This window comes from Phytophthora parasitica (assembly GCF_000247585.1).
Source record: "Phytophthora parasitica INRA-310 unplaced genomic scaffold supercont2.1, whole genome shotgun sequence".
NCBI classification, from domain to species: domain Eukaryota; phylum Oomycota; class Peronosporomycetes; order Peronosporales; family Peronosporaceae; genus Phytophthora; species Phytophthora nicotianae.
In genome coordinates, this window is record NW_008634126.1 from 1,534,764 (window position 1) to 1,550,930 (window position 16,167).

The 16,167-nt window shown below is 55.2% G+C and overlaps 6 protein-coding genes across 6 annotated transcripts; 2 read left to right on the forward strand and 4 right to left on the reverse strand.

Moving 5' to 3' along the window:
- Positions 1-106: 106 nt before the first annotated feature.
- Positions 107-3,388, forward strand: PPTG_00391 (hypothetical protein; the record flags this gene model as incomplete). Its single annotated transcript, XM_008891781.1, has 1 exon — positions 107-3,388. The coding sequence occupies one exon, from the start codon at positions 107-109 to the stop codon at positions 3,386-3,388; it is 3,282 nt and encodes a 1,093-aa protein (XP_008890029.1).
- Positions 3,219-5,523, reverse strand: PPTG_00392 (hypothetical protein). The gene has a single exon (XM_008891782.1). It carries the CDS (start codon positions 5,141-5,143, stop codon positions 3,470-3,472), a length of 1,674 nt encoding a protein of 557 aa, XP_008890030.1. The 5' UTR covers positions 5,144-5,523; the 3' UTR covers positions 3,219-3,469.
- A 391-nt stretch (positions 5,524-5,914) lies between these two features.
- PPTG_00393 (hypothetical protein) lies at positions 5,915-8,041 on the reverse strand (the record flags this gene model as incomplete). The annotated part of the gene is made up of 1 exon (XM_008891783.1): positions 5,915-8,041. One exon carries the CDS (start codon positions 8,039-8,041, stop codon positions 6,188-6,190), a length of 1,854 nt encoding a protein of 617 aa, XP_008890031.1. The 3' UTR covers positions 5,915-6,187.
- A 974-nt stretch (positions 8,042-9,015) lies between these two features.
- On the reverse strand, positions 9,016-12,401 carry PPTG_00394 (hypothetical protein). The gene has a single exon (XM_008891784.1). The coding sequence runs from the start codon at positions 12,091-12,093 to the stop codon at positions 9,154-9,156; it is 2,940 nt and encodes a 979-aa protein (XP_008890032.1). The 5' UTR covers positions 12,094-12,401; the 3' UTR covers positions 9,016-9,153.
- An 838-nt stretch (positions 12,402-13,239) lies between these two features.
- PPTG_20726 (hypothetical protein) lies at positions 13,240-13,344 on the forward strand (the record flags this gene model as incomplete). Its single annotated transcript, XM_008892924.1, has 1 exon — positions 13,240-13,344. One exon carries the CDS (start codon positions 13,240-13,242, stop codon positions 13,342-13,344), a length of 105 nt encoding a protein of 34 aa, XP_008891172.1.
- A 240-nt stretch (positions 13,345-13,584) lies between these two features.
- PPTG_00395 (hypothetical protein) lies at positions 13,585-15,362 on the reverse strand. Its single transcript, XM_008891785.1, has one exon. It carries the CDS (start codon positions 15,301-15,303, stop codon positions 13,624-13,626), a length of 1,680 nt encoding a protein of 559 aa, XP_008890033.1. The 5' UTR covers positions 15,304-15,362; the 3' UTR covers positions 13,585-13,623.
- Between the last annotated feature and the right edge of the window lie 805 nt (positions 15,363-16,167).

The following is a 16,167-nucleotide window of genomic DNA, read 5'->3' on the forward strand; positions in this document are numbered from 1 at the left end:
CAGGTCTTGAGGTTGTTGTCTGGACGATGAAATGCATGGTCAGTTGGAGACTGTTTCGGTGTTTTATTCTTGTTAGAGCGTCGTGTGGAGTTGGTATTTCTTAAAAATGAAGAAAAGTACGAGAGTCTATGTAGGTGACGCAGAAAGTAGCAGCTCTACGACTAGTGCTGCGGAACGGAAGGCCAAGAGGAAGGTGGTGTCTAGACTATCACATGACATCTCGACGGAGCAGCTATTTACCGATGAACTGATCGACGGGAAGGTTGCGGACGGCGAAGATGACGGGAACGACTCTGGTACTGACAGCGACGGCCACGCCTCGAACGCTGGAGAAGATATCGGAGCGGTCAAGCAGGGACTAATGTATCGCATTGAATCTCACTCGGCATTAAGCTCACTAGAAGCCAAGCATCTGCCGGCTACGGACGGTAACCTCAGCTCAATGGAGCCGCGGCCAACAGCTCGCACGCACAAGCTCGCTCCACTCCCTGGGAGTCCTACAGCTCGCAATGAAGCAGCCACCGGATCGGCCATTAGACCGGCTACGCTGTTCACGACACCGGAGAAGGAGGAAACGCAACAACCCCAAGTGTGTGTGCAGTGCAGCAAGAGTCGAGAGATGCCGCCGATGCATTGTGCTGCGTATAACGGACATGTCACCTGTCTCGAACTTCTGCTACAAAAAGCCGATACGGAGACGGAAGATCAAGGCAAGACGAAGACAAACTGGTTGGACAAGAAACAACGGACGCCTCTGTTCTACGCGTGTGCAGCGAATCGACTCGAGTGTTGCGCTCTACTGGCGCGTGTACGTCGCGTATGGCTAAACACTCCGGACCGGCAGATGGATACACCCGTGCACGTCTGCTGCTTCTTCGGCTGGCATCAATGCTTGCAGCTTCTATTAGATGCTGGCGCTGACCCTCATGGTCGCAATGCAAAAGGTTTCAAGCCGTCGCACTTGGCGGCCTCACCCGAGTGTCTTGAGGCTCTGTTAGCGTTCGGAGACGACCTGCTTCAAGGCGATAAACTGGGTCGCTCGCCTCTATTCGTCGCCTGTGCTCGAGATCGTGTGGCGTGCGTTGAGTTCCTGTGTGCGTGGAATAACCAGTCGCGTTCCTGGATGCTGGAGCTCGAAGATCAACGTGGTGATCGAGCTATCCACGCAGCTGCATGCAATGGAAGTACTGGGTCTCTGGCTGTGTTGCTACGGTATGGTGCTGATCCACTGACGACTAATGCGAAAGGAATGAGTCCCAAGGATTTAGCTATTGCCAACAAGCATCCAGACTGCGAAGCTCTACTGATTCGGGCTGAGAATGAACTTGCAGCTAGTGCGGGGACGTCATGGCTGGCGCCGGCTAATGCAGTCGACACTGAAGGTTACTATGGCGAATCTAAAGCCGAAGGAGACTGGATCCAGTGCTGGGATAACGACAGCGGCCAGGCTTTCTACTACAATAACCTTACTGGAAAATGTCAATGGGAAGCTCCACCCGGCTTCGAGACTTCTCCACAGCATGGGGTCAATCAATACAACCAATACTCGGAGGCCTCTGGAGAAACAGAAGATGGGAATGAAGAGTACGTGTGGGTTAAGAAGAAGAAGCAAACGGTCTGTGTGGTTACTGGACGTGAGACGGAGTGGACGGCAGTGCAGGATCCGGTATCGCGGGCTATTTACTACAAGAACACACGGACAGGTCAGTCTCAGTGGGAAGAACCGGACGCAGTTCGAGAACTCGCGAGTGCTGCTGGCGCGCGTACGTCTCAAGAAGCGTCACGGGTGTGGGAAGGGCTCGATAAATCGCGTTCGGCTCTGGCTGCTGCGATCGCGCGTGAGAAACGAAGACAACTTGAGGCTCATGAACAGACTCTGCTACAGGCGAGACTGTACGTACGACAACGTCGAGAAGATATCGCGAAACGTGAGGAGCAGGCGCGTTTGGCTCAACTGCTTCCTCGCTCGTCTTTCGTGCGACGTAAGAAGCAGTCAATGATGATGAAAGTGACGACACACAACCGTCAAGCTACCAACACGACGTCTAGAGTTGTAGGCAAGAGGCAGTCGAGTCTTGATGAAGTGTTGAGCGAGAATGATGATACCAATGAAGAAGGAGGAGCGGAAGCGCGACTGGAGGAGATCTGCTCAAACGAACCTGCGATGGATATGTTCATAAGCACATACTTGAAGCTACGTGGCGTACGAGATCTCCAGGTCCTCACGACGGAGAAACGATTGAGTAATTGTCTGTTCCACTACTATGTGGCGCTTGTGGATCCAGTGCATCAACGTGGCATGAGTAAAAGCCAATTCCGTTTGGTACTACGAGATATGAACGTGATCCCAGGAGGAACTTCCGCTTCGGCGTCTTCTCTTGTATCCTCTCGAAATGGTACAAGCATACCGCCACTCAAACTCCACGTGACTGATCTCATCTTCTCTCAAGCCGAACGTACCATAACGCAAGAAGGATCTCCTCACGCTTCAAGACTGACCCATCGTCAGACAGCACCTTTGGCAGACACGCACTTGAGTCTGAGTGGGTTTACAGCAGCGATGCTCATTGTTCGTGAACGCGTCGTGGCACAGGCAGAGCAGTCAATGCAACTAGCAGGTGGAGAGGATCCAGAGATCGACGACGATGAAGAATGGTTCATGTTGCGTTATCTCGTGCCATTGTCGCTACGTCTTGGAGCTCGACTACTGACACAGATTCGTCGCTGTAAAGAGCTGGATCTCCAGCTTACAAGCTCCCAAGAACCTACTGCTGTGGCTGCACGTCAACTGCTAGCGGCTAATCGATCAGCTGTGCAATTGTTGCATCGCCACTACTCTCGACGTGAGCTTCACGTGGATATTGACGGTGGTGTACCGATTGTATCGACTCCCAAAGCCTCAGCTCCTCGTCGACTGGCCGTACTCACGTTTCGAGGGTTAGCTATGTTTACGAGCGATTTCAACTTGCTAGCGCCAGGTTCTGGTCTCCCAGCGCTACATTCTCTACTGGAGGCAGTCAATTGGATATCTGGCAGTGCACATACCGAAGTGATCTCGTTTGAGAAGTTCCAGTTGCTGCTGGTGACCTTGGCTGTACTCCCGTTATCAACACCTAATACCAATCTGTGGACTTCTAGAATTGGAGAAGGTGATAGTTCTGGAACTTCTCAAACCGGTCCTCGTCCTCTTATCGAACCGTTGACTGAATTCTTCAAGAAGCTGGCAGATAGCCCCGCGCTAGTTCGAGTCGCAGCGGAATCCAAAGTCGGAGCGAGCGATGAAGGTTCTGAAGACTCAGGATCAACATTGACAAGTAGCAACCCGCAGTCCCTCTTCGTTCTAGCTGTGCCTTCAGACGCAGCGAATGTATCGAACAACCAAGAGTAAATTTCAACGTAATTCATTTCAATTGGTATAGATAACGGGAAACACGGGTTGCAGTGTTGGCACCGCGTGGCTTCATTTGCCTCAGGGCTGGATAGACGACTTCGATAGCGTTGAGTGCATCGTCTTCTCTGTCGTCTTCTTGGTGTAATTGTAGGTGGATTCCGCCATGACTTGCAACGCTGACATTCTCGTCCAGAGCGGCATTGAGCTGTCCGTGTTTGCTGCTGGTGAGGTAGACCCGTCCAGGTCTTCGAGCGTCAGACGCTTCTGGTTTGGCGTCAAGGGGTTGTTGGGTTCGTCTTCACTGCCAGTTAACTCGTCCCAGTGATCTTCGAGCTGTTCTGTTGGGCCCTTGGAGTCCTTCAGCAAGCTATCCAACGCCTGTAGTGACTGCCTTGTCACTGTTTCTTCAGCTTCATCGTCGCTTATCCGTGCTGGACCGACAGAAGCCGCGAAGTTGACCATCGGATGGCTAGATAACGTGCTCTTCGTCACTGGTGGACCTGCTGAAGCGGACAAGTCGACTCTACGCTGTGGCTTGACCACATTGAAGGCACGGGTGCGGTATCTGGCACTTCTCGGCGACGTGAGAGCGCCGTATTGACCAGCTCGGATCTCCTGGCGAGCGATAGCCACCGGGTCCTCCTCAGTCGTGCGCGAGATGCAAGGCGTGCAGAGCTCAACTGCGACCAAGTGGGTCTCTTTACTCCCAAAGGCTCCAGGGAAGAGCAGCTTCTGGGTCACGCTGCAACGCGAACACATCCGGACGCCACACATCTCACACATTGAGGGCGAACTGAAGGCGCGATCTAGGCCTTTAGTGCACAGCGGACAGAGCGATGGAGAGACCGACGCTCCAGCTGGTGGCAACTTGCGTTTGTGCTGCAGACGCCATGCGAGTTTCCTGCGCTGCGCACAGACGCCTGCCTTCCAGAAGTACGTGAGTCCGTTAGCAGTGGATAGCAATGCTAGACTGTCCAGGACTCGCCCCTGAGCTGCTACGCGTCCTGTCATGAAGACGTCCACCAGGTTCGAGTCATTCTCTCGTTGTCTTAGTAGAACACAGGAGGATACTCGTGCTCTGACGAGGCCCAGCTCCTTTCTCAGATTTGGATACTGCGGCAGATTCACCGAGTGGATGAGGAAGTGACCGAGCTTGGAGCCGTCCGCGCGGGTCTTGAGACCAGTGTGTTCTACGTATACGATGTCTCGCGGCAGCACGACGGCCCCCATGGCGGCCGGATGAGCCTTGACGAGCCACTTCACGCCCAAGAACCGGAACGGGTGGGCGATAGTGGGTCCTTTGAGTTCTTGAAGCACCTGTGCGTCCACCACCTCGTCATCAGATATAACGGCTTTGGCCATCACGTGGGAGGCTGTGGGAGTGTGAATACCGTACACGACGTCCTCCAGTGTCCCCTCCAGCGTGCCGACTGCTAGCAATTGAGGCAACGGCCAGTCCTCGTCGCTCTGAGACCCAAGCGTGCCGGACGGGCTCTTGATTTGGCTGCGACTGTGGCACTGGCGGTGGAACGCGGCGCTGGAGCGTTCGCGGAAGACGGTGATACTCTCGCGTGTCTTGAGCGGCTTCCAGCGGCGCTTGTCCACCACGGAATTGTCCCGCTGTACGTGCTGGTCCAGCTGGCGTTCGGCCAATGCGAGCTGCTGGTCCGCCAGCGTCTCCAACGCCTCCTGTTCCTCGACGGACAACGGCATGGACGGAAACGCCTCGAGCGACAACGGGAACTTCTTCATCGCGGTGCAAGTGTGGTAAGAGTGGGGTGATGACTCTCGCTTCGGCGTGCGCGGCGGACGGCGGATTGAAGAGTGGCGTCAACAGGACGGAACAGGTCACGGCGCGACTTCAAAGACTTTCGAACAGCTGGAACTGCGCATGTACACTTGAAGTTCGTCTGCTCGTCAGACCGATCAAGACGCACTGGCCAGCAATGCTTGTATGCGTGTGAAATACCGATCGAACTGCGCCGTTGTCGACGGCAGCAGCTCAATGCGGCTGCATGTAGACATCAGTATTAGTCATGCTGTCGCTTGGTGCCGGTTTTCGCCAAAGGAAGTACTGTATCTTGACTGCCTGGCAGTATGCAATGGCCATAGAGAATGGCAAAACGCCATTTGGATCCACGAGTGGGATGCTCGGTAATGGCAGGAAAAGACTGCACGGTGTCCGCTTCAATCGCCGCGGATCCGGTATGCACTGGATTCACGCTTGAAGCGGTCTTTCCGGCACGGAGCTCGCAACTTGGATGGTTTTCTTAAGACGAGCTTGCTGCGGGAAGGGATGGTGAACGTCGTTGCTCAAGGGCGGACCGAAGGCTGGTGACGTGAGCGGAGACGTTGACGTTGCACGCCATGGTCACCGCAGAACCTGCAGTGCGTTGGTGGTCTTATTAATTCGCCGTATATGCTGTAAGGCGTTGGTGTTCATGGTGTTCATGGATATTCTCACCGCACTTTTGCCATGTGTCGGCGGAGAACACCGAAACCAGCACGCTCCGACTCTTGTATCCGACATCTTGGTGTCATTTGACAAGCGCTGCTACGACTGACAAGAGAATTGAGAGCACTGCTCTCAGCCGCACCCGACCCGGACAATACCGCGGCACCGGTGCGAATCAACTTGCTTACGATGTCTACAGGTTTATCATAGATAGATGTAAGAAACGGTGAGAGTAAGGTAAAATGCCAACCCGAGTAGCATTATACTGCTCTACCAGGTCAATTATGTAAAGACCTGAACAAGCAAACGCTATTAGAACACTCCTGCCTCTGAGAAAGCGCTTAATCTAGATCGACGTTCGTGATGCACACGGACTGTGAATGCAACGGCATGCCGCCGCACTGCATCTGTGTGTTCCTCCGCGTGAGTTGATAAACGCTCTCGGCATTCTGCCGCAGCTCCTCCATGCGCCGAATGAGGTCGCGTTGGTGTCGCACCTGGTTGTTCATTGCTGAAGCGCTGGGTTTGGGCGGCATCGAGCACGCGAGCGGGTCTGCCGGTTTGGATTCGGGTAGATCCGAGAACGCGTTGGGAGGCTGAGTCTTCCTTCGACCCGCCTCGTTCTCGTAAAAGTCCTCGTCCAAGTAGTCGCTGCTGGAGCTCACCACGCTGAGACTGGACGTCAGATCTAGCTCAGCCAGCATCTCAATCTCCACCTTCTCGCGCGACACAGGCGGGTGCGTCACCGACCGCCTTCGGACGGCTACGGTCGGGCCATCAATATCTAGACTTGTCCGACGAGATGACAGATCGTCCTCATCCTCCTCCACGGGCGTCTCAAGACGCGAGTAGGTAGAAGACGATAGCGTTGTGTTGTTGCATGAGAGAGTTGAGCCGGTCAGGAACCGTCGGAGTTGACTGGAGACCAAGTTGTTCATACTGTTCGACGCGTTCTTCTTGAACGTGGACTGTGCAGCCAGCTCTGAGCGAATAACGTCGGCGGCACTGTAAGCCGAAGCTTTCGCGATACACGTCGTACAGAAGGTAGTGTTCTGCTGCTTCAGCTCCTTCGGGCGAGCGACACGGTAGCTCAGCCGTCGGGTAACGCGGCACCGGGAGCAAACAGCTTCAGAGCAGAGCTCGCAGCGAGCTACACTGCGGAATAGGTGCAATGTCGTGGCGCACACGGCGCACGACCCACCTGCTTTCGTTAGCTTGCCATTGCTTTGGATGCTCGCGTGGCTAGCACCACTCGCTCTGTTCAGTGCACCGGCACGCTTGAGTTGCTCCTGCTCGAGCAAATACTCGAGCTTCTTGCTGTGTGAGCACTCGACGGCTTGGCTGAACTTTAAAAGGGCACCGACGGTCGATGCAGTGGCAACGGCGCTAGGCATGTGGCCGCTAGGGTCGACGAGGCCTTTCATGTACACGTCGACCGTGTTGGTGGGTAGCTGGCGGAAAAGGTGGCAGGACACGACGTGCGCCCGCAGCACTTGATACTTCTCCGACAGTTCACCGAGGCCTGGAAGGTCGACCGAGTGCATGATGTGGTATCCTACACGCTCGCCGTTCGGGCGATCAACAACTCCTGAAGCCTCCACGAACACAAAATCGCGCTTTGACGTGATCTTCGTCAATTCCAGCACGTGCCACTTCACGCCGCAGAACTGGAACGGCTTGACGGGTGTCGGGGATTGAATGCAATGGAGCAGCTCGGAATCCAGCAGCTCTTCGCCGGTGTACGAGGCCCGGATTAACGTTGACGTCGAATCCGTAGCAAGCAGCCCGTACATGACGTCGTCAAGTGTGCCAGCCATCGTGCCAACGGTAACCAGCGTTGGTGTGTGCCTGAGAGACTGGGCGTCGCCGCTGCGAGCTGTGGACGCATACGATGCAGACGTCACTGATGATACCGGAGACGGCGGGTTTGTGCGTGTCGGATAGGTACGTGTTACCGGTGTTACAACTTCAGGTGAGACTTTAGACCTCTGACGGTAACAGATGAGGTTCTCGACCTTCTTAACGACCTTGTACTGTGAACGCGGCAACAACCGCCGCTGTTTCTGCTCGTGGGATTCGTACTCCACTAGGGTCTCTGATAGTGTTTGCTGGACAAGCAGCTTAATCTGTTCGGCTTGCGCTTCAGACAGCGCGGGGTAGTCGCCAAACGGGGTACGAGACAATGGAAACTTCATCTGCTGACAGTTCTCGCCCGAATCGGTGTATTCACTTATGCGCTAGCAAGAAAACTGGTTAATGAAGCAAACGTCCTACCTATCGAAGTTGGCTGCAAGCGTGGACATTCGGAGCGACACCTGTACTCAATCATGCAATCTGTTTGCATCCAGGGCTGGTAGATTTTGAGTTCACTCCAGCAACGTGGCGTGAACGCAAGACTGGTCAACTCTCCACCACCGATGTCGCTGCACCATGTGGCAGCCATACCGCGAAATGAACACGGCGAAAGCAGCAAGGTCGAATGACAGCGGGCAAGAGAGAACCACGGTTCAAAAGTTTTTTTTCGTGGTTTCCGGGGTCCATTGGACCACAAGTCTGGCAAGGCAGCGTTCAAGCACCGATACAACTGTCGCGGGTAGGAACGACTGGCTGCGAGGCAAAACTACCAAGTGTCCGCTATCAACATGCCTTCACGAGGCAACGCGAAAAATGGATTCTTCACACCGAGCAAAGCACCAGTAGTGCCACTGCCCGGCGCTAAATGAGACTTTGGACGTGTGTCTGTGTATACAGTACTACCTTGGTGGGGCCTACTTGTCCGTTTTCAACATCCAACCAGGGTTTAACGAGGTAGACGTCGGCATCAACCATGAGCCCAACAGGGACGCTGCACGACTACACTGGCACGAAATATCCACTCGCTGTTCATGCATCCACACCATTCTACTGACCCGCCTCCGTGAGGTGTACGTGGTGGAATAAGAAGGGCTATTTCCGCCGAAAGCTCCCGCCAGTCGAAGCTACAACACAAGCCACACGACAAACTCCAGATGCCTTCAAAATGGCTTATTCAACTAGGTTCTCGACGTTGCCAAGCGATCCATTACTGCTCCACCATCGCCGCCTGATATTAATTCAAGTCCTTGCGTGAATATTTTCACCCGCTGGTTTAAGCCGACGGGAATGGGGGATTAAGCACGTGATCACCACGAAAGCAGGCAAGACTAGCAACGCTAATATATTTTTGATAACTGAATGCTTTGTTCACTAGATAGGACCTCAATTGCTTGCATTCTCTACCTCCAGGTTAAATATCACAGCTCATAATGGCATTACGCTTCTCGCTTGCTTACTTGTCGATGCCAACGGTCATGGCGCGCGTCGAGCGCAGACCCACCACGTTGAAGGCGAACGGCTGGGAGAATGTCCGCACGCCACGGAGGTTTCCAGTCGTGCCGTCGGGCGACGCCTTGGACATGCGGCCACTATCACGCTCCTTGAAAGCCGCCTCGGTGTTGGCTCGAGCCACCTGGTACGTCGTCTCCGCGACACTGTGCAAGTCCTGCATCTGCTGGAAAAGTTGATGCTGGTAGTTCGTTTCGCCGCCGGAGGACGGGACCGTCGTGTGCGCACGATGCAGACGCGGCTTTGGGTCTTCGTTAGCAGACTCAGGCGTGGCCTTCTGCATCTCGTACTGGGACAGCATCATGGCGTGCACCTCCGCGATGGGGGCGGCTTCCACCACCTCCACGGCTTCATCTTGCTGGTCGGCACCCTCGTGGACCAGCATAGCCATCACAACCGACTTCTCCAATGCTTCTGAGGGCTGTTCCGTCTCGTTGTTATCGTCCTCAGTCTGCTCCGTGGGCTGTTGGCTCTCCGCAGACTTCTCATCGGCATTCATAGCTTTAACCTCCTCAGTCGATTTCTCTTCTTCTTTAAGCTGCTGCTCATCATCGACCTCTTCTTCGCTGTCTTCGTCTTCTTCGCTGTCTTCGTCTTCTTCGCTGTCTTCGTCTTCTTCGCCCTCAACGATTGGAGACTCGCGTTGCGACTGATGTGCGTCACTTGTAGGAGTCTCACACGTCTCATAGTTGTCATCCAGCACAGCTACCGACGACGCGTAACTCGAGCGTAGCTCGCCTTCATCGCCGCTCTCAAACTCCCCATAGTCTTCAGACTCGAAATCTTCGTTCTCAAGCTCGTCCACAAGGTCCTGTTCACCCACTGACAAGACGTAGTCCAGGTGACGCAGACTGCGGATGGTCATGGTCATGCGGTGATCAAGCACTACAGGCTCCTCTCCGTCACTCTTGTCCTTGTTAGCGGTGGCATCCTTGTTCTTGGCACTGTTGCGGTTGATGCTACTATCTCTGCCGAGGTCGGCGAGCGATAGCGCATCATTCGTCAGCGTACTGGTCGACAACGGGCCAGCGCTGGTGCTGATCGTGTTGAGCGAGAAATTCTTCGACAACCGGCCGCCCGAACTAGGGCGTTGCAGTGGGGTCGAGGACTGCGTCGATGTCGATGGACGGGGGCCAACCGAGTACCCCAGAGCTGATTCCTCCTGCTGAGGACCGCGGCTCTGGCTGAAGCTACTATTGCCACGGCTAAAGCTGCTGGGGCCACGGCTGAAGCCCAGACTGCTTGATGCAGTGCTGCCCCGGCTGTTCATATCACTGCCTCGACCGAGCACCACCGTCGCGTACGTGTTCCTTTCCGATGAGAAACTGTTTCTCGTGGTCGTTCTAGAGATCGCGGACGACGCGCGCGTACGGCCACGCGCCCGCACCCACAGTTCCTGACGAGCGATCTCCAGTGCGCTCTCGTCACTAACACTGGCGACGCATTTCTTGCAGAAGTTGATGGACGACTGCATGACCTGTGAGTTAAGAGTGTTGCTGCTTAGCTTGCGCACGATACGGCATCGGCTGCAGATCTGTTCACAGCATAGTTGACACGAAATCGACTTGGACAGTACACCCAGCTTACCACGACAGACACCGCACTGACGACGATGTGCCGTGGAGCTGTAGTTGCTGCGCTGGGACACCGGCTCCATCGCACTCGATTCGCGCACGCTGGACTCGTTTACAGGTGTAAGCGCAGAGAGGCCTCCTCGGGACGACCTGACAACGCTAGCGCTTAATAGTGCGTGGCCACCTCGAGAGGAGGTGACGCCGCTGGTTCCCATACTTGACGGGCGTTCGTTCTCTAGACAGAAGGCGAGCTTCTTGTTGTGCGCACAGGAGACAGACCTCCAGCAGTTGCTAAGTGCCGTAGCCGCTGATCGCACGGCCATACGGTTGAGTACATGTCCACTCGGATCAACGGAAGCTGTCATGAAGACCTGGACGCGGTTGTTGCCCGTCTCCTCGAAAATGTAACAACTCGACACCTTTGCGCGAAGGATGCGGTGCTCGTGCAGTTCACGGCACGCAGAGATATCCACAGAGTGCATGAGATGGAAGCCCACGCGCGAGTTGTCGGGTCGCATCATTACACCGGAGAACTCTAGGACAACGAAATCACGGGGCAGGACGATGCGGGCAGCACCGCGGTGCTTGGCGCGCACGAACCACTTGATACCCAGGAATCGAAACGGGTCGGCAGGAGACGGACTCTTCATCTCACGCAGCACGGCGCAGTCGGCGATGTGTTCACCAAGGTACGAGCTACGCAGGCGAACGGACGACGCGTTCGGCGACACGACGCCGTACATGACGTCGTCAAGAGAGCCCCGAAGGTTGCCGACAGCGAGCAATCTTGGCAGGCCAGAGCTAGTGTTATCGTCGTCAGCACTTGAGAACGCAGCAGTTGTGATGCGTGGCTCTGATAGCAGGCCACCACTGCTGTAGCTGTCGTTGCCGGTCGTGTCACGGCTGTCTTCAGTTGGGTCCATGTCCCTGCTCTTCTTTGGCGACGGAGGCATGAAGCCGCGTCCGCTGTTGAGAGAGATAGTGTCGGAGGTCAGGGGGCCCGAACGGCGTGCATTCTGACTGGGACGGCTGCTGGTCGCTGAGATGGCGCTTTGATACAGCGCAAGGCTAGCCGGGGCCGGCTGACGCACGCCGTCCACGACACGCTCACGGTAGATGGTCACACCGTCGCGGGTGCGCACGGTCTTCCAGCGCTTGGAGTCCACGCGCTTGCGGTCGTGCATGACGAACTGATCATACTCGGTGAGCGTGGCCTTGATGAGCGCATTGGCGAGCTGTTCGTAGCTGAATTCCTGGTTCTCCGACAACTCCAGCGGTGGGAAGATATTCTTGGGCAGTGGAAACTTCATCTTGGAGGCTTCCACGCAGCCGTTACCGCGGTTACTGAAGTAGTCAGACCGCCGTAGTCTGAATGGATACTTGTCAACCTTGATGCGCGACTAGCAAGCAGACACCGTGAAGTTGCGAGCGCAGCGATATATACTAGCACAATACGCTAGTTCCAGACCGAGTGGGGCGAGCGCTTCCTGCCCGCGGCCGTTTGGCGAATGACACTACGGCGGAAGAAGCGCGGTGGCTGGCTTCTTGTCCCCTCTGCAACATCGGCGAGCAGATCTCCAGGCACTTTTGCAACGCGACGACGGGCGCGACGTTGTCTGTCCACACCTGTCGTCGTGCAAGTGCCTGCCATCCCGCCACATTCTCGACAGTGGTTTCCATAGACGCACCATTCTCTAGAAGCCTGCTGCGTGGCATAACAGGTGTTGACCTTTTCGACAGATCCCCGTCGCTTACGTACGTGTCATTGTGAGCTGGGGCTCAGCTTTTTATGAGGCATTCTGCTCAGCAACGACTGCAACCTCGCATGTGACTTACAGGAATGCTCGCTCGCGCGCTCGCTTGCTTAGCCGCTCGTATCATTGCAAGTTCAGCGACGGCGACGTGATTCGGAGCCACCTTGTCATCGAGCAAAGATGGCTGGAGAAAAAAATTGGAGAGGCATCTGGAACGAGCAGCAGGGTCGACCAGCCAGTCGCCGGTCCCGGTAGAAGAGCCCTGTGGCCTCGGTAGAAGAGAGTTTGGGCGTGGGAAGCTGTGGGCGGTCGGAATCTCGCCTCCGTGAAGCAATTTGGCGCTTAGTCATGTATCCAGCGATACCAGACACCGAAATCTCTATTTCAAAAAGGTGTCAGCAGAAAATCTATCGCCCTGTCATATCCAGAAATCACCGCGCGTTAACCATTGCCGACAGGTCGACTCGCAACTCCCATACTTCACAGTTAAACGAACTGTCTTGTGCAGGTAGCCACCTTCAGACGGTGCGTTGTGCTCTATCCGATACGCCCTCACGTCCTCACGATCGAGTCGTGGTTGGTTGGCGCTGATCCGATCCAGCTCGTTGAAGTCGGCACGAACTCGTTGTACACGATTCGTTTCACACGGAGCAGAACATGGCTCAGCTCTGGGGTTCGTGAGTCACAAATTTGTGCCACAGGATGGTGCTCAAGCAAAACAAGATGTGTCCGCGCTTCAAGACCCTCTCGCATAATACATGTGGAGAAGATCGTAAAAAGATCATGCGATGGGAGCACGAGGTGTAATGCAGTCTGCATTCTACACTCTACCGGAATTGATGGCGCTTCGCCGCCATGTTCGCAGCAATGCTTCCGCAGGTGAACGATTACGTCCACTCCAGCGTCGCATTACATTCGTTGCACATATTCCAATTGCTTTGCCAGACAGCAACGCTCCTGCTGGCTTGCAACACTCTCACGCCCTTCGGTCAAGTCGCCAGTAAGTTCTTCTTGTTTAAATGCACAAAAGGTTTTCCAGGTTGCAACTCACGTCAACACACATCATAATTGTATTATCTCGTTCGCCTAGCTGGTGGCGTTGTATAGACTGTGGATATACGCGATCGCCTCGGCGCGGAACAGGTCCGGCTCGATGTAGGCGAGATCCGTCACGTTGGCGTCGAACACGATATTCTGTGGGTCGTCGAGCGAGTACTGCGGCCACTCGACGTCTGTCACGCCATTGTTGTTTGGTGTCTGGTCCACGATGAAACTTGCCCACATACGAGTCATTATCCGAGCAAGCTGCTTGAAGCCGTCCGGTTTGTTCAGGAACGGGTCCGTCGCCACCGACGTGTTGTATCCGTTGCCTTTGAGGTTGTAAAACACGAATGCTACCTCCTGGAAGTGCGTCGAACCGAGATACTGCGAGATGCCGGTGGGCACAACGTTGAACCGGTAGCTGTACACGGGTACGTCGTCGCGCGTCCACATCTGGGACATAAAGCGTCGAGGGCCGTGCTGATTGTTGTCGCCGGCGTAAGCCTCCACCCGCTTGTACATGTATCCGTAGCTAGTGTCATTGCCCGGTCGGCCACGAAGCGTGGCGGGGATGCCTATCTGCGGAATGTCGGGGTACATCTTCAACACCACCTCAGCCTCATCGTCGCTGTAGCCCATGGTTCCAACCAGGTACTCATAGAACTGCTCAGTCGTGTTAATGCCCGTCTTGCCGAACGCAGTACCCTCATCAAAATTGGCGCCGTGCAGGATTGGCACGTGCACGAACTTGCCTTCACCGATGAGCTTTGGCCCAACGTCCGTCAGAAAGTCACCGTCGACAGACGGCGCATACATCGCCGACGTAGCCGCCGAACTATTGAAAACGGCCGATAACGTGTCAATCGGGACCTGGCGGAGGCATTCAAGGGTGTCTTCCGCAGAGCTGCAGTTCGTGGCATCAGTGATGCTGTTGTAATGGACGTTCCAGGCAGAGGCGTTCTTGAAGCTCTTGGGCCAGTAAGCCGAAGCACCCGACTGCATCACAGCGCTACGGAACAGACCGTCGTCGCGGCCGTCGTAGGCGATCAGCTGGTAGCCGATACTGCGCGCACCAGCACTCTCACCCCAAATCGTGACCTTGCTGGCGTCTCCGCCGAATGCGGCGATGTTCTCTTGCACCCAGTGCAAGGCCAGACGTTGGTCCTTCAGCGCGAGGTTGGCCACACTGGCCTTGTGCACAGCGGTGCCCGACATGAACCCGAAGGCCTGGAGACGATAGTTAAAGCTGACGCCGACGAACGGTTTACCCGCTGCCGCAGCTTCCTCGATGATGTAAGACAGGTTGTAACGAGGGTCACGGGCACCACCTTGGACAAGACCTCCGCCATAAATCCACACCCCGACAGGCAGATCGTCCCCTTCAGAGACGTTGCTCGGACGAACCACGTTTATCGTTAAGCAGTCCTCCGAAATGATGTTGCCCAGCACCCACTGGTCACTGCCATATCCGTAGCACTCGGGAGAGTACTCTGTCGCGTTCTTGGAGTCCGTCCACGTCGTGTTGAGAGGTTCTGGGTTGCGGAAGCGGAGATCGCCGACAGGCGGCTGCGCGTAGGGCATTCCGAGGAAGAGATCCTGGTCGTACGTGGGCTGGTAGACACCGTAGTAAGAGCCATTCTTAATGGTGACTGTCGGCACATCCAAGGCAGTGATTGGTGTGACCACTAGCGCAGCAGCCACGACTGGGACCAAAAGCGAGCGCATGGCGGAGGAGTGAAACAGGACGACCGTCGACTGGTATTGCGCTTGCGAGAAAGACGAAAAGTGAAGCAGTGAGTCAATCACCACGGCATGCTCTGCGTCGGCGCTTCTGTTGCGCTCGCGCTGGTGGATTGCCGCCGCCGGCGGCCCTGAAGGTCCGCAAAAACGAGACGTGAACAACTGCAACTTGAGCTCAATCCCTTCGGATTTGTTCGAGGCATTGGTGGCGCTGCGGATTTTGGGGCAACTCAATGAGCATGTCTAGGTGATCAATTTGCACTAGACAGCGATGTACATAGCAGTAAGCTATAATAGCATCATGTATGCTTAAGTTTGAACGACGACAGCTAAGATACAGGTACCATGTAGATCAACCGAAGATTGATCCTATGGATCTGTCTTCGTCCACAGACACACTGCACCAGTTTTGACAATCGAGCCCTGTGCTTGTTGCTCGCGATTTGCTTCGTGGTTGAAGCAGGAAAGTCCCAGTTGAAGCGGTACTGATGAGGACAGGGCAAGGAGTGACAACGACAGCCTCGCCTCGTGCACATTTGCATCGAGCAATCGATGGCAATCTTTCTCTGCATTATCGAGCGGCTATGGGGTTATTGTCATTTAGTCAAGTTATCTAAGTTTGAATGCTATTTCATTTCAACGCTGAAGCTCCTGTTGCTACAGCGGCCACCATGTTTGCTTTCACACTCACCCAGTCTTCCAACAGTGACTGCTCGCTTACAGCTGCACTTGGCCACTGAACACCGCCTCCTCCGCGTTCTTGCTGATGTACAAGGGACGCTCGCCCTTCGCAGCCTCCCAGCTCGTGGTGTTCACGTTGTAGAAGCTCAGCTGCTTCTCGCGGACACC